This window comes from Oncorhynchus nerka, linkage group LG17, assembly GCF_034236695.1.
Source record: "Oncorhynchus nerka isolate Pitt River linkage group LG17, Oner_Uvic_2.0, whole genome shotgun sequence".
In the NCBI taxonomy this organism is placed as follows: Eukaryota; Metazoa; Chordata; class Actinopteri; order Salmoniformes; family Salmonidae; genus Oncorhynchus; species Oncorhynchus nerka.
Genome location: NC_088412.1, coordinates 5,354,431 through 5,378,212, shown reverse-complemented (window position 1 = coordinate 5,378,212; position 23,782 = coordinate 5,354,431). Strand labels below are relative to the sequence as shown.

Sequence of the window (23,782 nt, the reverse complement as noted above, 5' to 3'; positions counted from 1 at the left end):
CTGGGTCGCCGATCTGCTTGGGCAGGTGGGGGTCCCTGGGTCGCCGATTTGCCTGGGCAGGGGGCCCTGGGCAGGTGGGGGGGGTCCCTGGGTCGCCGATCTGCTTGGGCAGGGGGGGGGGTCCCTGGGTCGCCGATTTGCCTGGGCAGGGGGAGGGGGCCCTGGGTCGCCGATCTGCTTGGGCAGGGGGAGGGGGCCCTGGGTCGCCGATTTGCCTGGGCAGGGGGGCCCTGGGTCGCCGATCTGCTTGGGCAGGGGGGGGGGGCCCTGGGTCGCCGATCTGCTTGGGCAGGGGGGTAGGGGGGGGGGGGGGGGAGGGGAGGGGGTCCCTGGGTAGCCGATTTGCTTGGGCAGGTGGGGTCCCTAGGCCAGCTAGCCAATGGTCTCTTTGCAAGGTGCACAATTTAATTAAAGGTCAACTATACCCTCCCAAAAATATATATTATTATTTTTCACAGGCCTAAAAAAAATGGTCTCCTGATGTTGTCACACCCTGATCTATTTCACCTGTCATTGTGATTGTCTCCAACCCCCTCCAGGTGTCGCCCATCTTCCTCATTATCCCCTGTGTGTTTATACCTGTGTTCTCTGTTTGCTTGTGGCCAGTTCGTTTGGTTCGTAAAACCTACAGGTACTGTTCCCCTGCTCCTGTCTGTTTCTTGCTTCTGTTTTCTAGTCTCTCCAGGTTGTGACTGTTCTGCCCTGAGCCTGATACTGCTGTTCTGTACCTTACCCCACCATAATGAATTATTGACCCCTGCCTGCCCTGACCCTGACCCTGATACAGCCCTTAGTCCTGGATACAGCCAGTAACCCTGGATACAGCCCTTAGTCCTGGATACAGCCCTTAGTCCTGGATACAGCCCTTAGTCCTGGATACAGCCCGTAACCCTGGATACAGCCCTTAGTCCTGGATACAGCCAGTAACCCCGGATACAGCCCTTAGTCCTGGATACAGCCCTTAGTCCTGGATACAGCCCTTAGTCCTGGATACAGCCCTTAGTCCTGGATACAGCCCTTAGTCCTGGACACAGCCCTTAGTCCTGGATACAGCCCGTAACCCTGGATACAGCCCGTTACCCTGGATACAGCCCTTAGTCCTGGTTACAGCCCTTAGTCCTGGATACAGCCCGTTACCCTGGATACAGCCCTTAGTCCTGGATACACCCTTAGTCCTGGACACAGCCCTTAGTCCTGGATACAGCCCTTAGTCCTGGATACAGCCCTTAGTCCTGGATACAGCCCGTAACCCTGGATACAGCCCGTTACCCTGGATACAGCCCTTAGTCCTGGTTACAGCCCTTAGTCCTGGATACAGCCCGTTACCCTGGATACAGCCCTTAGTCCTGGATACAGCCCTTAGTCCTGGATACAGCCCTTAGTCCTGGATACAGCCCTTAGTCCTGGATACAGCCCTTAACCCTGGATACAGCCCGTAACCCTGGATACAGCCCTTAGTCCTGGATACAGCCCTTAGTCCTGGATACAGCCCTTAGTCCTGGATACAGCCCTTAACCCTGGATACAGCCCTTAGTCCTGGATACAGCCCTTAGTCCTGGATACAGCCCGTAACCTTGGATACAGCCCTTAACCCTGGATACAGCCAGTAACCCTGGATAAGCCCTTAGTCCTGGATACAGCCCTTAGTCCTGGATACAGCCCTTAGTCCTGGATACAGCCCTTAACCCTGGATACAGCCCATAGTCCTGGATACAGCCCTTAGTCCTGGGTACAGCCCTTAGTCTTGGATACAGCCCATAACCCTAGATACAGCCCTTAGTCCTGGATACAGCCCTTAGTCCTGGATACAGCCCTTAGTCCTGGATACAGCCCTTAGTCCTGGATACAGCCCTTAACCCTGGATACAGCCCTTAGTCCTGGATACAGCCCTTAGTCCTGGATACAGCCCGTAACCTTGGATACAGCCCTTAACCCTGGATACAGCCAGTAACCCTGGATAAGCCCTTAGTCCTGGATACAGCCCTTCGTCCTGGATACAGCCCTTAGTCCTGGATACAGCCCTTAGTCCTGGATACAGCCCATAACCCTAGATACAGCCCTTAGTCCTGGATACAGCCCTTAGTCCTGGATACAGCCCTTAACCCTGGATAAAGCCCTTAGTCCTGGGTACAGCCCTTAACCCTGGACAGAGCCCTTAGTCCTGGATACAGCACTTAGTCCTGGGTACAGCCCTTAGTCCTGGATACAGGCCTTAGTCCTGGATACAGCCCTTAGTCCTGGATACAGCCCGTAACCCTGGATACAGCCCTTAGTCCTGGATACAGCCCTTAGTCCTGGATACAGCCAGTAACCCTGGGTACAGCCCTTAGTCCTGGATACAGCCCTTAGTCCTGGATACAGCCCTTAGTCCTGGATACAGCCCTTAGTCCTGGATACAGCCCATAACCCTGGATTCAGCCCTTAGTCCTGGACACAGCCCTTAGTCCTGGACACAGCCCTTAGTCCTGGATACAGCCCTTAGTCCTGGACACAGCCCTTAGTCCTGGACACAGCCCTTAGTCCTGGACACAGCCCTTAGTCCTGGGTACAGCCCTTAGTCCTGGATACAGCCCTTAGTCCTGGATACAGCCCGTAACCCTGGATACAGCCCTTAGTCCTGGACACAGTCCTTAGTCCTGGACACAGTCCTTAGTCCTGGACACAGCCCTTAGTCCTGGGTACAGCCCTTAGTCCTGGATACAGCCCTTAGTCCTGGATACAGCCCTTAGTCCTGGATACAGCCCGTAACCCTGGATACAGCCCTTAGTCCTGGATACAGCCCTTAGTCCTGGACACAGCCCTTAGTCCTGGATACAGCCCTTAGTCCTGGATACAGCCCTTAGTCCTGGATACAGCCCTTAGTCCTGGATACAGCCCTCAGTCCTGGACACAGCCCTTAGTCCTGGATACAGCCCTTAGTCCTGGATACAGCCCTTAGTCCTGGATACAGCCCTCAGTCCTGGACACAGCCCTTAGTCCTGGGTACAGCCCTTAGTCCTGGATACAGCCCGTAACCCTGGATACAGCCCTTAGCCGTGGTATATAGGCCATATACATCACAAACCCCTGAGGTGCCTTACTGATTACGAACTTAATTAGAGCAGGAAAAAAATATATGTTTTGTCATACCCCGTGGTATGTATATATATATATATATATATACGATCTCATATGTCACGGATTTCAGCCAATCAGCATTCAGGGCTCCTAACCGCCCATTGTATAAATGCTCTATAATGTATCATAACTTCGCATTGTGTTCCATTGATCCATCTTCCACATTAAATCAGTTGAGAGAGAGAGAGAGAGAACATTTCTCCACAACAACACCACAGCTACCTTACTACCAGCTGGTTTAAACATTTAAAAACGTACAATGTTAATAAATTGTACAAATGCTCTCAGTGCCATAAAACAAGGACTTAAAAAAAAGATTTTTTAAAAACTCCATATATGTGGCTGGCTGGTATTGTTTGTGAATCGTCTCCTCTCTTCAAGTAATTATGGTATTTAAAAATAAAAATAAACTTTCCCAGGGCTTAAAAAGGCTTAGCTCACACCTGTTTTTCTGAAACCTGTTTGGGAAAAGATCTGATGTTTTGCGTTCCTGAAATTTAAAGCTCTTATTTGGTTAATTTTCCCCCTCCCAGTCCAGCTGGCTCCCAGGAGTAGGGTACAGCAAGGCTGTGTGCATAAACTGCATAAACTACATAAACTGTGGTACTCTAAACCTCCCTTCACCATTGTGTGTTCAGTGGTATAAAGTACATTATGTAAAAAATACTTTAAAGTACTACTTAAGTCGTTTTTTTTTTTGGGGGGGGGGGGGGGGGGGTCTGTACTATAAAAAGAAAATAATGTACTTTTTAATTCTATACATTTACCCTGATGCCCAAAAGTATATTTTCAATGCTTAGCAGGACAGGAAAGTGGTCCAATTCACTCACTTATCAAGAGAACATCCCTGGTCATCCCTACTGCCTCTGATCTGGAGGACTCACTAAACAGAGAACATCCCTGGGTCATCCCTACTGCCTCTGATCTGGAGGACTCACTATTCAGAGAACATCCCTGGGTCATCCCTACTGCCTCTGATCTGGAGGACTCACTAAACAGAGAACATCCCTGATCATCCCTACTGCCTCTGATCTGATGGACTCACTAAACAGAGAACATCCCTGGTCATCCCTACTGACTCTGATCTGGAGGACTCACTAAACAGAGAACATCCCTGGTCATCCCTACTGCCTCTGATCTGGAGGACTCACTAAACAGAGAACATCCCTGGTCGTCCCTACTGCCTCTGATCTGGAGGAATCACTAAACAGAGAACATCCCTGGTCATCCCTACTGCCTCTGATCTGGAGGACTCACTAAACAGAGAACATCCCTGGTCCTCCCTACTGCCTCTGATCTGGTGGACTCACTAAACAGAGAACATCCCTGATCATCCCTACTGCCTCTGATCTGATGGACTCACTAAACAGAGAACATCCCTGGTCGTCCCTACTGCCTCTGATCTGGAGGAATCACTAAACAGAGAACATCCCTGGTCATCCCTACTACCTCTGATCTGGAGGACTCACTAAACAGAGAACATCCCTTGTCGTCCCTACTGCCTCTGATCTGGTGGACTCACTAAACAGAGAACATCCCTGGTCATCCCTACTGACTCTGATCTGGAGGACTCACTAAACAGAGAACATCCCTGGTCATCCCTACTGCCTCTGATCTGGTGGACTCACTAAACAGAGAACATCCCTGGTCATCCCTACTGCCTCTGATCTGGAGGACTCACTAAACAGAGAACATCCCTGGTCATCCCTACTGACTCTGATCTGGAGGACTCACTAAACAGAGAACATCCCTGGTCATCCCTACTGCCTCTGGTCTGGAGGACTCACTAAACAGAGAACATCCCTGGTCATCCCTACTGCCTCTGATCTGGTGGACTCACTAAACAGAGAACATCCCTGGTCATCCCTACTGCCTCTGATCTGGAGGACTCACTAAACAGAGAACATCCCTGGTCATCCCTACTGCCTCTGGTCTGGAGGACTCACTAAACAGAGAACATCCCTGTTCATCCCTACTGCCTCTGGTCTGGAGGACTCACTAAACAGAGAACATCCCTAGTCACCCCTACTAGTCAGTCCTCGTTAGTAGTGTCTGTTACAGTCAGTCCTCGTTAGTAGTGTCTGTTACATTCAGTCCTCGTTAGTAGTGTCTGTTACAGTCAGTCCTCGTTAGTAGTGTCTGTTACAGTCAGTCCTCGTTAGTAGTGTCTGTTACAGTCAGTCCTCGTTAGTGGTGTCTGTTACAGTCAGTCCTCGTTAGTGGTGTCTGTTACAGTCAGTCCTCGTTAGTAGTGTCTGTTACAGTCAGTCCTCGTTAGTAGTGTCTGTTACAGTCAGTCCTCGTTAGTAGTGTCTGTTACAGTCAGTCCTCGTTAGTAGTGTCTGTTACAGTCAGTCCTCGTTAGTAGTGTCTGTTACCGTCAGTCCTCGTTAGTAGTGTCTGTTACAGTCAGTCCTCGTTAGTAGTGTCTGTTACAGTCAGTCCTCGTTAGTAGTGTCTGTTACAGTCAGTCCTCGTTAGTAGTGTCTGTTACAGTCAGTCCTCGTTAGTAGTGTCTGTTACAGTCAGTCCTCGTTAGTAGTGTCTGTTACAGTCAGTCCTCGTTAGTAGTGTCTGTTACAGTCAGTCCTCGTTAGTAGTGTCTGTTACAGTCAGTCCTCGTTAGTAGTGTCTGTTACAGTCAGTCCTCGTTAGTAGTGTCTGTAACAGCCATTTTGAAGCCAACTAGACCAGATCTAATGTTTCAGTTTCTGAAATTGAACAGGAACATAACGTGGGCCTGTTATGAGTTCCAGATGAGACCCTGGAGGTTTAAACTGAGTAGTTTGATCCACTCTTGAAGGTCGGGTCCCGAATGGCATCCTGTCCCTTACATAGTGCTATGGACCCTGATCAAAAGTAATTCACTATGTAGTACAGAGGGTGCAATTTGGGGTGCGGTAAGAGTCTGGGCTCTGTGGCTGTTAAAACCCGACCCCCCTCATGGGTGGTTTAGTTATTTGGCTCCAACTTGATCTTTCCACTGGTGAGAAACACAGTTGAGTTGAGTTGCTGCCATGAGACATCATGTCAACTGGTTCTAACAGGAAGTCAGACCTACTGTAGGAAGGCCTATAGGGCCACAGTACTGCTTCCTGTCTCTACATCTCTCTCTGCATTATCAATAACTACTTTCCCCCTAGTCTCTACATCTATCTCTGCATTATCAATAACTACTCTCCCCCTAGTCTCTACATCTCTCTGCATTATCAATAACTACTTTCTCCCTAGTCTCTACATCTCTCTGCATTATCAATAACTACTTTCCCCCTAGTCTCTACATCTCTCTGCATTATCAATAACTACTTTCCCCCTAGTCTCTACATCTCTCTCTCTCTGCATGATCAATAACTACGTTCACCCTGGTCTCTACATCTCTCTCTTCATTATCAATAACTACTTTCCCCCTAGTCTCTACATCTCTCTGCATTATCAATAACTACTTTCCCCCTAGTCTCTACATCTCTCTCTCTGCATGATCAATAACTACTTTCCCCCTAGTCTCTACATCTCTCTCTGCATTATCAATAACTACTTTCTCCCTAGTCTCTACATCTCTCTGCATTATCAATAACTACTTTCTCCCTAGTCTCTACATCTCAATGCATGATCAATAACTACTTTCCCCCTAGTCTCTACATCTCTCTGCATGATCAATAACTACTTTCCCCCTAGTCTCTACATCTCTCTCTCTCTGCATGATCAATAACTACGTTCACCCTGGTCTCTACATCTCTCTCTTCATTATCAATAACTACTTTCCCCCTAGTCTCTACATCTCTCTGCATTATCAATAACTACTTTCCCCCTAGTCTCTACATCTCTCTGCATGATCAATAACTACTTTCCCCCTAGTCTCTACATCTCTCTCTGCATGATCAATAACTACTTTCCCCTAGTCTCTACATCTCTCCCTGCATTATCAATGACTACTTTCTCCCTAGTCTCTACATCTCTCTGCATTATCAATAACTACTTTCCCCCTAGTCTCTACATCTCTCTCTGCATTATCAATAACTACTTTCCTCCTGGTCTCTACATCTCTCTGCATTATCAATAACTACTTTCCCCCTGGTCTCTACATCTCTCTGCATTATCAATAACTACTTTCCCCCTAGTCTCTACATCTCTCTCTGCATTATCAATAACTACTTTCCTCCTGGTCTCTACATCTCTCTGCATTATCAATAACTACTTTCCCCCTAGTCTCTACATCTCTCTGCATTATCAATAACTACTTTCCCCCTAGTCTCTACATCTCTCTGCATTATCAATAACTACTTTCCTCCTGGTCTCTACATCTCTCTGCATTATCAATAACTACTTTCCCCCTAGTCTCTACATCTCTCTGCATTATCAATAACTACTTTCCCCCTAGTCTCTACATCTCTCTGCATTATCAATAACTACTTTCCCCCTAGTCTCTACATCTCTCTGCATTATCAATAACTACTTTCCCACTGGTCTCTACATCTCTCTGCATTATCAATAACTACTTCCCCCTAGTCTCTACATCTCTCTCTGCATTATCAATAACTACTTTCCCCTAGTCTCTACATCTCTTTGCATTATCAATAACTACTTTCCCCCTAGTCTCTGCATTATCAATAACTACTTTCCCCCTGGTCTCTACATCTCTCTGCATTATCAATAACTACTTTCCCCCTAGTCTCTACATCTCTCTCTGCATGATCAATAACTACTTTCCCCTAGTCTCTACATCTCTCCCTGCATTATCAATAACTACTTCCCCCCTAGTCTCTACATCTCTCTCTGCATTATCAATAACTACTTTCCCCTAGTCTCTACATCTCTCTGCATTATCAATAACTACTTTCCCCCTAGTCTCTACATCTCTCTGCATGATCAATAACTACTTTCCCCCTAGTCTCTACATCTCTCTCTCTCTCTCTCTGCATTATCAATAACTACTTTCCCCCTAGTCTCTACATCTCTCTGCATTATCAATAACTACTTTCCCCCTAGTCTCTACATCTCTCTGCATTATCAATAACTACTTCCCCCCCTAGTCTCTACATCTCTCTGCATTATCAATAACTACTTTCCCCCTGGTCTCTACATCTCTCTCTCTCTCTCTGCATTATCAATAACTACTTTCCCCCTAGTCTCTATATCTCTCTGCATTATCAATAACTACTTTCCCCCTAGTCTCTACATCCATCTGCATTATCAATAACTACTTTCCCCCTAGTCTCTACATCTCTCTCTCTCTGCATGATCAATAACTACGTTCACCCTGGTCTCTACATCTCTCTCTTCATTATCAATAACTACTTTCCCCCTAGTCTCTACATCTCTCTGCATTATCAATAACTACTTTCCCCCTAGTCTCTACATCTCTCTCTCTGCATGATCAATAACTACTTTCCCCCTAGTCTCTACATCTCTCTGCATTATCAATAAATACTTTCCCCCTAGTCTCTACATCTCTCTGCATTATCAATAACTACTTTCTCCCTAGTCTCTACATCTCTCTGCATTATCAATAACTACTTTCCCCCTAGTCTCTACACCTCTCTCTGCATTATCAATAACTACTTTTCCCCTAGTCTCTACATCTCTCTCTGCATTATCAATAACTACTTTCCCCTAGTCTCTACATCTCTCTGCATTATCAATAACTACTTTCCCCCTAGTCTCTACATCTCTCTGCATTATCAATAACTACTTTCCCCCTAGTCTCTACATCTCTCTCTGCATGATCAATAACTACTTTCCCCCTAGTCTCTACATCTCTCTGCATTATCAATAAATACTTTCCCCCTAGTCTCTACATCTCGCTGCATTATCAATAACTACTTTCTCCCTAGTCTCTACATCTCTCTGCATTATCAATAACTACTTTCCCCCTAGTCTCTACATCTCTCGCTGCATGATCAATAACTACTTTCCCCTAGTCTCTACATCTCTCCCTGCATTATCAATAACTACTTTCTCCCTAGTCTCTACATCTCTCTGCATGATCAATAACTACTTTCCCCCTAGTCTCTACATCTCTCTCTCTGCATGATCAATAACTACTTTCCCCCTAGTCTCTACATCTCTCTCGCTGCATTATCAATAACTACTTTCCCTCTAGTCTCTACATCTCTCTGCATTATCAATAACTACTTTCCCCCTAGTCTCTACATCTCTCTGCATTATCAATAACTACTTTCCCCTAGTCTCTACATCTCTCTCTGCATGATCAATAACTACTTTCCCCTAGTCTCTACATCTCTCCCTGCATGATCAATAACTACTTTCCCCCTAGTCTCTACATCTCTCTCTGCATGATCAATAACTACTTTCCCCTAGTCTCTACATCTCTCCCTGCATGATCAATAACTACTCTCCCCCTAGTCTCTACATCTCTCTCTGCATTATCAATAACTACTTTCCCCCTAGTCTCTACATCTCTCTCTGCATGATCAATAACTACTCTCCCCCTAGTCTCTACATCTCTCTCTGCATTATCAATAACTACTTTCCCCCTAGTCTCTACATCTCTCTGCATTACCAATAACTACTTTCCTCCCTAGTCTCTACATCTCTCTGCATTACCAGTAACTCCTGTTTTCTCCTACGGGCCGAGTAACTGTAGAGAAAAGCACTATGTGAAAAGCACTATTGATGGAATAGAGGTTTCTATATACAACATGCAATAACTTCAATCATTTTACTGAGTTACAGTTCATATAAGGAAATCAGTCAATTGAAGAAAAACAAATTGGTCCTAATCTATGGATTTCACATGACTGGGCAGGGGCACAGCCGTGGGTGGGCCTGGGAGGGTATAGGCCCACCCACTGGGGAGCCAGGCCCAGCCAATCAAAACAAGTGTTCTCCACAAAAGCGCTTTATTACAGACAGAAATACTCCTCAGTTTCATCAGCTGTCCGGGTGGCTGGTCCCAGAATGATCCAGCAGGTGAAGACGCCAGATGTGGAGGTCCTGGGTTGGCGTGGTTACACGTGGTCTGCGGTGGTAAGGCCGGTTGGACGTACTGCCAAATTCTCTGAAACGACGTTGGAGGCGGCTTATGGTAGAGAAATGAACATTCAATTCTCTGGCAACATTTCTGGGGGACATTCCTGTTGTCAGCATGCCAATTGCTCCGTCTAAAACTTGAGATGTATATTGTTTTTCAGTTAACTTTTCTACTTCTCCGGCTGAGCTCTGTATACCCATATCTAACAGCACTCTAGCATGTTGTCATGTTGTGTTGCTACCGTGTTACTGTCATGTGTTACAAACCATACTGTGTTGTCATGTGTTGATGGAGGGAGGGAGGGAGGGAGGGAGGGAGGGAGGAGTCAGCCAGTTCTACCACAGATTCATGCATATTTCATGCATAATTGGGTCTGTGAACATCTGCCAGGCTGAGGCTGCTAATAATTCATGTTGTTCTATTGGTCTCAGGGCCAGGCGATGAAGCATCACCACGAAGGGTCTGGGCTACTGGTGTGAACTACTGCAGTACAGACCCGTCACTGACCTCTGAACCCTGTGGGTTCTCTACTCTACAGTACAGACAGAGACCCATCACTGACCTCTGAACTCTGTGGTTTCTCTACTCTACAGTACAGACAGAGACCCATCACTGACCTCTGAACCCTGTGGGTTCTCTACTCTACAGTACAGACAGAGACCCATCACTGACCTCTGAACCCTGTGGTTTCTCTACTCTACAGTACAGACAGAGACCCGTCACTGACCTCTGAACCCTGTGGGTTCTCTAATCTACAGTACAGACAGAGACCCGTCACTGACCTCTGAACCCTGTGGGTTCTCTGCTCTACAGTACAGACAGAGACCCATCACTGACCTCTGAACCCTGTGGTTTCTCTACTCTACAGTACAGACAGAGACCCGTGACTGACCTCTGAACCCTGTGGGTTCTCTGCTCTACAGTACAGACAGAGACCCTTCACTGACCTCTGAACCCTGTGGGTTCTCTGCTCTACAGTTCTCTACCTCTCCTTCATCTGCTTTGATCCACTCTCTCTGCTAAAACTTTAACTATGAGATGACAGATGAGCTCTACAGAGACAGAGCACAACACAGGAGATTATCTTTGCCACTGTGCTTCAGGTTGCTCTTTGGGGTCTAGGTGGAGCTGCTATAGACCACTGCTGATGTAAAATGTACTTTTGACTGACTGACATCTTGAACCACTTCTCTGTCTCTCTCTCTCGCTCTCTCTCTCTCTCTCTCTCTGTCTCTCTCTCTCTCTCTGTGTCTCTGTCTCTCTCTCTCTGTCTCTGTCTCTCTCTCTGTCTCTTTGTCTCTTTGTCTCGCTCTCTCTCTCTGTCTCTCTCTCTCTCTGTCTCTCTCTCTCTCTCTCAGAGGGAAACATATTAATATTCAGAATAGCACCACCAACAGATGGTCAATAAATCATTAATTCCTCTTAAACCTGTCTGTGTGCGTTTGGGAACCCAAAAATGCTGAGCTAAATGAGGTCCTCCGATGCTGTTGGGTGCTACTGCTGTTGGCTAAGACAGGACTGCTAGACAGGACCTCTACCATAACACTTGATGACAGCATGATTGCTACTGCTGTTGGCTAAGACAGGACTGCTAGACAGGACCTCTACCATAACACTTGATGACAGCATGATTGCTACTGCTGTTGGCTAAGACAGGACTGCTAGACAGGACCTCTACCATAACACTTGATGACAGCATGATTGCTACTGCTGTTGGCTAAGACAGGACTGCTAGACAGGACCTCTACCATAACACTTGATGACAGCATGATTGCTACTGCTAACGGTTGCTGCTAAAGGGAGCAGCTAGCTACTGAGTACAAGACATTGTAAATATGTATTTTCAACCAAAGATTATCTTGCAACAGCTAGCTAAGTTAGTATCGCTGGAAGGATTCAACTCTCCTCTGGTATGGTAACTAAGGAAGGATTCAACTCTCCTCTGGTATGGTAACTATGGAAGGATTCACCCCTCCTCTGGTATGGTAACTATGGAAGGATTCAACTCTCCTCTGGTATGGTAACTATGGAAGGATTCAACTCTCCTTTGGTATGGTAACTATGGAAGGATCCAGACCTCCTCTGGTATGGTAACTATGGAAGGATTCAACTCTCCTCTGGTATGGTAACTATGGAAGGATTCAACTCTCCTCTGGTATGGTAACTATGGAAGGATTCAACTCTCCTCTGGTATGGTAACTATGGAAGGATTCAACTCTCCTCTGGTATGGTAACTATGGAAGGATTCAACTCTCCTCTGGTATGGTAACTATGGAAGGATCCAGACCTCCTCTGGTATGGTAACTATGGAAGGATTCAAACCTCCTCTGGTATGGTAACTAAGGAAGGATCCAGACCTCCTCTGGTATGGTAACTATGGAAGGATTCAAACCTCCTCTGGTATGGTAACTATGGAAGGATCCAAACCTCCTCTGGTATGGTAACTATGGAAGGATTCAAACCTCCTCTGGTATGGTAACTAAGGAAGGATTCAACCCTCCTCTGGTATGGTAACTATGGAAGGATTCACCCCTCGTCTGGTATGGTAACTAAGGAAGGTTCCAAACCTCCTCTGGTATGGTAACTAAGGAAGGATCCAAACCTCCTCTGGTATGGTAACTAAGGAAGGATTCAACCCTCCTCTGGTTTGGTAACTATGGAAGGATTCAAACCTCCTCTGGTATGGTAACTATGGAAGGATTCACCCCTCCTCTGGTATGGTAACTAAGGAAGGATTCACCCCTCCTCTGGTATGGTAACTAAGGAAGGATTCACCCCTCCTCTGGTATGGTAACTATGGAAGGATTCACCCCTCCTCTGGTATGGTAACTATGGAAGGATACAAACCTCCTCTGGTATGGTAACTATGGAAGGATCCAAACCTCCTTTGGTTTGGTAACTATGGAAGGATTCAACCCTCCTCTGGTATGGTAACTATGGAAGGATCCAGACCTCCTCTGGTATGGTAACTATGGAAGGATTCAACCCTCCTCTGGTATGGTAACTAAGGAAGGATCCAAACCTCCTCTGGTATGGTAACTATGGAAGGATCCAAACCTCCTCTGGTATGGTAACTATGGAAGGATTCAAACCTCCTCTGGTATGGTAACTAAGGAAGGATTCAACCCTCCTCTGGTATGGTAACTATGGAAGGATTCAACCCTCCTCTGGTATGGTAACTATGGAAGGATTCAAACCTCCTCTGGTATGGTAACTAAGGAAGGATCCAAACCTCCTCTGGTATAGTAACTATGGAAGGATTCACCCCTCCTCTGGTATGGTAACTATGGAAGGATTCACCCCTCCTCTGGTATGGTAACTATGGAAGGATCCAAACCTCCTCTGGTATGGTAACTATGGAAGGATTCAAACCTCCTCTGGTATGGTAACTAAGGAAGGATTCAACCCTCCTCTGGTATGGTAACTAAGGAAGGATTCAACCCTCCTCTGGTATGGTAACTAAGGAAGGATTCAAACCTCCTCTGGTATGGTAACTATGGAAGGATCCAAACCTCCTCTGGTATGGTAACTATGGAAGGATTCAAACCTCCTCTGGTATGGTAACTAAGGAAGGATTCAAACCTCCTCTGGTATGGAAACTAAGGAAGGATCCAAACCTCCTCTGGTATGGTAACTAAGGAAGGATCCAAACCTCCTCTGGTATAGTAACTATGGAAGGATTCACCCCTCCTCTGGTATGGTAACTAAGGAAGGATTCACCCCTCCTCTGGTATGGTAACTATGGAAGGATCCAAACCTCCTCTGGTATGGTAACTATGGAAGGATTCAAACCTCCTCTGGTATGGTAACTATGGAAGGATTCACCCCTCCTCTGGTATGGTAACTATGAAAGGATCCAAACCTCCTCTGGTATAGTAACTATGGAAGGATTCACCCCTCCTCTGGTATGGTAACTAAGGAAGGATCCAAACCTCCTCTGGTATGGTAACTATGGAAGGATTCAAACCTCCTCTGGTATGGTAACTATGGAAGGATTCACCCCTCCTCTGGTATGGTAACTAAGGAAGGATCCAAACCTCCTCTGGTTTGGTAACTATGGAAGGATTCAAACCTCCTCTGGTATGGTAACTATGGAAGGATTCACCCCTCCTCTGGTATGGTAACTATGGAAGGATCCAAACCTCCTCTGGTATGGTAACTATGGAAGGATTCACCCCTCCTCTGGTATGGTAACTAAGGAAGGATCCAAACCTCCTCTGGTATGGTAACTAAGGAAGGATCCAAACCTCCTCTGGTATGGTAACTATGGAAGGATTCAAACCTCCTCTGGTATGGTAACTATGGAAGGATTCACCCCTCCTCTGGTATGGTAACTATGGAAGGATCCAAACCTCCTCTGGTATAGTAACTATGGAAGGATCCAAACCTCCTCTGGTATGGTAACTAAGGAAGGATTCAACCCTCCTCTGGTATGGTAACTATGGAAGGATCCAAACCTCCTCTGGTATGGTAACTAAGGAAGGATCCAAACCTCCTCTGGTATGGTAACTAAGGAAGGATCCAAACCTCCTCTGGTATGGTAACTAAGGAAGGATCCAAACCTCCTCTGGTATGGTAACTAAGGAAGGATCCAAACCTCCTCTGGTATGGTAACTAAGGAAGGATCCAAACCTCCTCTGGTATGGTAACTAAGGAAGGATTCAACCCTCCTCTGGTATGGTAACTATGGAAGGATTCAAACCTCCTCTGGTATGGTATCTAAGGAAGGATCCAAACCTCCTCTGGTATGGTAACTATGGCAGGATTCATCCTCATCTCTATGTCAAGCCTGCCCTCTACAGGGAAAACAGTGTACATGTGGGATCATGAAGAATTTGAAAAGGAGTATTAAAATGCAACTTGTATTTAACTCGGTAAGTCAGTTAAGAACAAATTCTTATTTACAACGACGCCCTACCGGGGAACAGTGGGTTAACTGCCTTGTTCAGGGGAACAGTGGGTTAACTGCCTTGTTCAGGGGGACAGTGGGGTTAACTGTCTTGTTCAGGGGAACAGTGGGTTAACTGCCTTGTTCAGGGGAACAGTGGGTTAACTGCCTTGTTCAGGGGAACAGTGGGTTAACTGCCTTGTTCAGGGGAACAGTGGGTTAACTGCCTTGTTCAGGGGAACAGTGGGTTAACTGCCTTGTTCAGGGAACAGTGGGTTAACTGCCTTGTTCAGGGAACAGTGGGTTAACTGCCTTGTTCAGGGAACAGTGGGTTAACTGCCTTGTTCAGGGAACAGTGGGTTAACTGCCTTGTTCAGGGGAACAGTGGGTTAACTGCCTTGTTCAGGGGAACAGTGGGTTAACTGCCTTGTTCAGGGGAACAGTGGGTTAACTGCCTTGTTCAGGAGAACAGTGGGTTAACTGCCTTGTTCAGGGGAACAGTGGGTTAACTGCCTTGTTCAGGGGAACAGTGGGTTAACTGCCTTGTTCAGGGGAACAGTGGGTTAACTGTCTTGTTCAGGGGAACAGTGGGTTAACTGCCTTGTTTAGGGGAACAGTGGGTTAACTGCCTTGTTCAGGGGCAGAACGACAGATTTTTTGACCTTGTCAGTTCGGGATTCATCCAGCAACCTTTCGGTTGTTGGCCCAACGCTCTAACCACTAGGAGGCTACCTGCCGCCCAAGAAGGCCTTTGTCAGTCAGGGTTGGGGTCCATTTCAATTCCAGTCAATTCTGAAAGTAAATAGGATTTTAATTCCACATGTTCCTCATTGAAAAGTATTGAAGAGAATATGAATTTCAGAGTAGATCTGCATTGTGCCCCACTCACCATCCGCCAACCCCTCTTTTTACGCTGCTGCTACTCTCTGTTCATCATATATGCATAGTCACTTTAACCATACCTACATGTACATACTACCTCAATCAGCCTGACTAACCAGTGTCTGTATGGAGCCTCTCTACTGTATATAGCCTCTCTACTGTATATAGCCTCTCTACTGTATATGGCCTCTCTACTGTATATGGCCTCTCTACTGTATATGGCCTCTCTACTGTATATAGCCTCTCTACTGTATATAATCTCTCTACTGTATATAGCCTCTCTACTGTATATAATCTCTACTGTATATAGCCTCTCTACTGTATATAGCCTCTCTACTGTATATAGCCTCTCTACTGAATATAGTCTCTCTACTGTATATAGCCTCTCTACTGTATATAGCCTCTCTACTGAATATAGTCTCTCTACTGTATATAGCCTCTCTACTGTATATAGCCTCTCTACTGTATATGGCCTCTCTACTGTATATGGCCTCTCTACTGTATATAATCTCTACTGTATATAGCCCCTCTACTGTATATAGCCTCTCTACTGTATATAGCCTCTCTACTGTATATAATCTCTACTGTATATAGCCCCTCTACTGTATATAGCCTCTCTACTGTATATAGCCTCTCTACTGTATATAGCCTCTCTACTGAATATAGCCTCTCTACTGTATATAGCCTCTCTACTGAATATAGCCTCTCTACTGTATATAGCCTCTCTACTGTATATAGCCTCTCTACTGTATATAGCCTCTCTACTGAATATAGTCTCTCTACTGTATATAATCTCTCTACTGTATATAGTCTCTCTACTGTATATAGCCTCTCTACTGTATATAGCCTCTCTACTGTATATGGCCTCTCTACTGTATATGGCCTCTCTACTGTATATAATCTCTACTGTATATAGCCCCTCTACTGTATATAGCCTCTCTACTGTATATAGCCTCTCTACTGTATATAGCCTCTCTACTGTATATGGCCTCTCTACTGTATATAGCCTCTCTACTGTATATAGCCTCTCTACTGTATATAGCCTCTCTACTGTATATAATCTCTCTACTGTATATAGCCTCTCTACTGTATATAGCCTCTCTACTGTATATAGCCTCTACTGTATATAGCCTCTCTACTGTATATAGCCTCTCTACTGTATATAGCCTCTCTACTGTATATAGCCACTCTACTGTATATAATCTCTACTGTATATAGCCTCTCTACTGTATATAGACTGTCTACTGTATATAGCCTCTCTACTGTATATAGCCTCTCTACTGTATATAATCTCTACTGTATATAGCCTCTCTACTGTATATAGCCTCTCTACTGTATATAGCCTCTACTGTATATAGCCTCTCTACTGTATATAGCCTCTCTACTGTATATAGCCTCTACTGTATATAGCCTCTCTACTGTATATAGCCTCTCTACTGTATATAGCCTCTCTACTGTATATAGCCACTCTACTGTATATAATCTCTACTGTATATAGCCTCTCTACTGTATATAGACTGTCTACTGTATATAGCCTCTCTACTGTATATAGCCTCTCTACTGTATATAATCTCTACTGTATATCGCCTCTCTACTGTATATAGCCTCTCTACTGTATATAGCCTCTACTGTATATAGCCTCTCTACTGTATATAGCCTCTCTACTGTATATAGCCTCTCTACTGTATATAATCTCTACTGTATATAGCCTCTACTGTATATAGCCTCTACTGTATATAATCTCTACTGTATATAATCTCTACTGTATATAACCTCTCTACTGTATATAGCCTCTCTACTGTATATAATCTCTACTGCATATATACTCACAAACTGCTCTCTCTCTCTCTCTCTGTCACTCACTCTCTCTCTCTGTCACTCACTCTCTCTCTCTCTCTGTCACTCTCTCTCTCTCTCTCTGTCACTCACTCTCTCTCTCTGTCACTCTCTCTCTCTCTGTCACTCACTCTCTCTCTGTCACACACTCTCTCTCTGTCACACACTCTCTCTGTCACTCACTCTCTCTCTCTGTCACTCACTCACTCTCTCTCTGTCACTCTCTCTCTCTCTCTCTCTGTCACTCACTCTCTCTCTCTGTCACTCTCTCTCTCTCTCTCGGAAGTATTTCAGTAAGGATTACCAAATGTGGTTCAGTAACACAACTACTTTAGACCCAGGCCCTATTCCCTATATAGTACACTACTTTAGACCAGAGCCCTATTCCCTATATAGTGCACTACTATAGACCAGAGCCCTATTCCCTATATAGTGCACTACTATAGACCAAATCAAATCAAATCAAATCAAATATATTTATATAGCCCTTCGTACATCAGCTGATATCTCAAAGTGCTGTACAGAAACCCAGCCTAAACCCCCAAACAGCAAACAATGCAGGTGTAGAAGCACGGTGGCTAGGAAAAACTCCCTAGAAAGGCCAAAACCTAGGAAGAAACCTAGAGAGGAACCAGGCTATGTGGGGTGGCCAGTCCTCTTCTGGCTGTGCCGGGTGGAGATTATAACAGCACATGGCCAAGATGTTCAAATGTTCATAAATGACCAGCATGGTCGAATAATAATAAGGCAGAACAGTTGAAACTGGAGCAGCAGCACAGTCAGGTGGACTGGGGACAGCAAGGAGTCATCATGTCAGGTAGTCCTGGGGCATGGTCCTAGGGCTCAGGTCAGTTGAAACTGGAACAGCAGCATGGCCGGGTGGACTGGGGACAGCAAGGAGTCATCATGTCAGGTAGTCCTGGGGCATGGTCCTAGGGCTCAGGTCCTCCGAGAGAGAGAAAGAAAGAAAGAGAGAAGGAGAGAATTAGAGAACGCACACTTAGATTCACACAGGACACCGAATAGGACAGGAGAAGTACTCCAGATATAACAAACTGACCCCAGCCCCCCGACACATAAACTACTGCAGCATAAATACTGGAGGCTGAGACAGGAGGGGTCAGGAGACACTGTGGCCCCATCCGAGGACACCCCCGGACAGGGCCAAACAGGAAGGATATAACCCCACCCACTTTGCCAAAGCACAGCCCCCACACCACTAGAGGGATATCTTCAACCACCAACTTAGTAGTGTACTATATAGGGAATAGGGCCTGGGTCTAAAGTAGTGTACTATATAGGGAATAGGGGTCTATAGTAGTGCACTATATAGGGAATAGGGGTCTATAGTAGTGCACTATACTGTTGTAGGGAATATCTTTGTGGGCTATACTCAGGCTCTGGTCTATAGTAGTAGTACACTATATAGACCAGGAATAGGGCCTGGGTCTAGACCAGAGCCCTATTCCCTATATAGTGCCCTACTATATAGGGAATAGACCAGGGGTCTATAGACAAGAGTAGTGCACTATATAGGGAATAGGGGTCTATATAGTGCACTATATAGGGAATAGGGCTCTGGTCTATAGTAGTGTACTATATAGGGAATAGGGCTCTGGTGGGGGTGCTATATAGTCACCTGAGGGTTGATTCACTGTTGTGGTCATAATGTCTTTAGGGCCCTATTCCCTATATAGTACACTACTTTAGACCGCCCCCCTTGGGTTGTGCCGTGGCGGAGATCTTTGTGGGATACTCAGCCTTGTCTCAGGATGGTAGACCAGAGCCCTATTCCTACTATAGTGCACTACTATAGACCCCCTATTCCCTATATAGTACACTACTATAGACCAGAACCCTATTCCTATATAGTACACTACATTAGACCAGAGCCCTATTCCTATATAGTACACTACTTAGACCAGAGCCCTATAGTAGACCAGCCCTATTCCCTATTAGACCAGGGCCCTATATAGTACACTACTTTAGACCAGAGCCCTATTCCCTATATAGTACACTACTATAGACCAGACCAGAGCCCTATTAGACCAGGGCCCTATATAGTACACTACTTTAGACCAGGGCCCTATATAGTATTCCACTACTTTAGACAAGAGCCCTATTCCTATATAGTACACTACTATAGACCAGACCAGGCCCTATTCCCTATATAGTACACTACTTTAGACCAGAGCCCTATTCCCTATATAGTACACTACTTTAGACCAGAGCCCCTATATAGTACACTACTTTAGACCAGGCCCTATTCCCTATATAGTACACTACTTTAGACCAGGGCCCTATTCTATATAGTACACTACTTTAGACCAGGCCCTATTCCCTATATAGTACACTACTTTAGACCAGGCCCTATTCCCTATATAGTACACTACTTTAGACCAGGGACCTATTCCCTATATAGTACACTACTTTAGACCAGGGCCCTATATAGCACACTACTTTAGACCAGGGCCCTATATAGCACACTACTTTAGACCAGAGCCCTATTCCCTATATAGTACACTACTTTAGACCAGGGCCCTATATAATACACTACTTTAGACCAGGGCCCTATTCCCTATATAGTACACTACTTTAGACCAGGGCCCTATATAGTACACTACTTTAGACCAGGGCCCTATTCCCTATATAATACACTACTTTAGACCAGGGCCCTATTCCCTATATAGTACACTACTTTAGACCAGAGCCCTATTCCCTATATAGTACACTACTTTAGACCAGAGCCCTATTCCCTATATAGTACACTACTTTAGACCAGAGCCCTATTCCCTATATAGTACACTACTTTAGACCAGGCCCTATTCCTATATAGTACACTACTTTAGACCAGAGCCCTATTCCCTATATAGTACACTACTTTAGACCAGGGCCCTATATAGTACACTACTTTAGACCAGGCCCTATTCCCTATTCCCTATATAGTACACTACTTTTAGACCAGAGCCTTTAGACCAGGGCCCTATTCCCTATATAGTACACTACTTTAGACCAGGCCCTATTCCCTATATAGTACACTACTTTAGACCAGAGCCCTATTCCCTATATAGTACCACTACTATAGACCAGACCAGAGCCCTATTCCCTATATAGTACACTACTTTAGACCAGAGCCCTATTCCTATATAGTACACTACTTTAGACCAGAGCCCTATTCCTATATAGTACACTACTTTAGACCAGAGCCCTATTCCTATATAGTACACTACTTTAGACCAGGGCCCTATATAGTACACTACTTTAGACCAGGCCCCCTATATAGTACACTACTTTAGACCAGAGCCCTATTCCCTATATAGTACACTACTTTAGACCAGAGCCCTATTCCCTATATAGTACACTACTTTAGACCAGGGCCCTATTCCCTATAGTACACTACTTTAGACCAGGGCCCTATTCCCTATATTGTACTACTTTAGACCAGGGCCCTATTCCCTATATAGTACACTACTTTAGACCAGGGCCCTATTCCATATAGTACACTACTTTAGACCAGGGCCCTATTCCCTACTAGTAGACCAGGGCCCTATTCCTTATAGTACACTACTTTAGACCAGGGCCCTATTCCCTATATAGTACACTACTTTAGACCAGACCAGGCCCTATTCCTATATTGTACACTACTTTAGACCAGGCCCTATTCCCTATATAGTACACTACTTTAGACACTACTTTAGACCAGGGCCCTATTCCCTATATAGTACACTACTTTAGACCAGGCCCTATTCCTATATAGTACACTACTTTAGACCAGAGCCCTATTCCCTATTGTATACTTTGACCAGGGCCCTACTATATAGACTACAGGCCCTATTCCCTATATAGTACACTACTTTAGACCAGAGCCCTATTCCCTATATAGTACACTACTTTAGACCAGTGCCCTATTCCCTATATAGTACACTACTTTAGACCAGTACACTACTTTAGACCAGAGCCCTATTCCTATATTGTACACTACTTTAGACCAGGGCCCTATTCCCACTATATAGTACACTACTTTAGACCAGACCCCTATTCCCTATATAGTACACTACTTTAGACCAGAGCCCTATTCCCTATATAGTACACTACTTTAGACCAGAGCCCTATTCCTATATAGTACACTACTTTAGACCAGAGCCCTATTCCTATATAGTACACTACTTTAGACCAGGGCCCTATTCCTATATAGTACACTACTTTAGACCAGAGCCCTATTCCCTATATAGTACACTACTTTAGACCAGAGCCCTATTCCCTATATAGTACACTACTTTAGACCATAGTACACTACTTTAGACCAGCCCTATTCCCTATATAGTACACTACTTTAGACCAGGGCCCTATTCCCTATATAGTACACTACTTTAGACCAGCCCTATTCCCTATGGTACACTACTTTAGACCAGGCCCTATTCCCTATATAGTACACTACTTTAGACCAGGGCCCTATTCCTATATAGCACACTACTTTAGACCAGAGCCCTATTCCTATATAGTACACTACTTTAGACCAGAGCCCTATTAGACCAGGGCCCTATATAGTACACTACTTTAGACCAGGGCCCTATATAGTACACTACTTTAGACCAGAGCCCTATTCCCTACTTTATAGCCCTACACTACTTTAGACCAGGGCCCTATTCCTATATAGTACACTACTTTAGACCAGGGCCCTATATAGCCCTATTCCTATATAGTACACTACTTTAGACCAGGCCCTATTCCCTATAGTACACTACTTTAGACCAGGGCCCTATTCCCTATATAGTACACTACTTTAGACCAGGGCCCTATTCCCTATTGTATAGTAGACCACTACTTTACTTTAGACCAGAGCCCTATTCCAGTACACTACTTTAGACCAGGGCCCCTATATAGTACACTACTTTAGACCAGGGCCCTATTCCTATAGTACACTACTATAGTACACTACCAGAGCCCTATTCCCTATATAGTACACTACTTTAGACCAGAGCCCTATTCCCTATATAGTACACTACTTTAGACCAGGGCCCTATATAGTACACTACTTTAGACCAGAGCCCTATTCCCTATATAGTACACTACTTTAGACCAGAGCCCTATTCCCTATATAGTACACTACTTTAGACCAGGGCCCTATATAGCACACTACTTTAGACCAGGACCTATATAGTACACTACTTTAGACCAGAGCCCTATTCCCTATATAGTACACTACTTTAGACCAGAGCCCTATTCCTTTAGACCATATAGTACACTACTTTAGAGCCCAGGGCCCTATTCCCTATATAGTACACTACTTTAGACCAGGCCCTATTCCCTATATAGTACACTACTTTAGACCAGGGCCCTATTCCTATATAGTACACTACTTTAGACCAGGGCCCTATTACACCTATATAGTATTCCCCACTACTTTAGACCAGGGCCCTATTCCTATATAGTACACTACTTTAGACCAGGGCCCTATTCCCTATATAGTACACTACTTTAGACCAGGGCCCTATTCCCTATATAGTACACTACTTTGACCAGACCAGGGCCCTATTCCCTATATAGTACACTACTTTAGACCAGGCCCTATTCCCTATATAGTAGACCAGGGCCCTACTACTTTAGACCAGGGCCCTATTCCCTATATAGTACACTACTTTAGACCAGAGGCCCTATTCCTATATAGTACACTACTGACCAGGGCCCTATAGTACACTACTTTAGACCAGGGCCCTATTCCTATATAGTACACTACTTTAGACCAGGGCCCTTTAGATAGTACACTACTTTAGACCAGGCCCTATTCCTATATAGTACACTACTTTAGACCAGAGCCCTATTCCTATATAGTACACTACTTTAGACCAGGGCCCTATTCCCTATATAGTACACTACTTTAGACCAGAGCCCTATTCCCCCTACTTTAGACCAGAGCCCTATTCCCTATATAGTACACTACTTTAGACCAGGGCCCTATAGAACCTATATAGTACACTACTATTCCCTATATAGTACACTACTTTAGACCAGAGCCCTATTCCCTATATAGTACACTACTTTAGACCAGGGCCCTATTCCCTATATAG

General features: G+C 45.1%; 2 protein-coding genes across 2 annotated transcripts in view; both read right to left on the bottom strand.

The window, feature by feature from the left end:
• LOC135561304 (basic salivary proline-rich protein 3-like) overlaps nt 1–741 on the bottom strand; it is a 1,125-nt gene extending 384 nt beyond the window's left edge. Inside the window, exons 1-2 of the mRNA XM_065002746.1 lie at nt 734–741; nt 1–280 (exon numbers count right to left, since the gene is read on the bottom strand). The exon at nt 1–280 is cut by the window's left edge and continues 384 nt beyond it. Of these exons, the coding sequence (XP_064858818.1) occupies nt 1–280; nt 734–741 (288 nt within the window). The remainder of the gene's footprint in view (nt 281–733) is intronic.
• Nucleotides 1–23,782, bottom strand: part of LOC135561317 (uncharacterized) — a 755,535-nt gene that overhangs the window by 495,372 nt on the left and 236,381 nt on the right. The window lies entirely within an intron of this gene.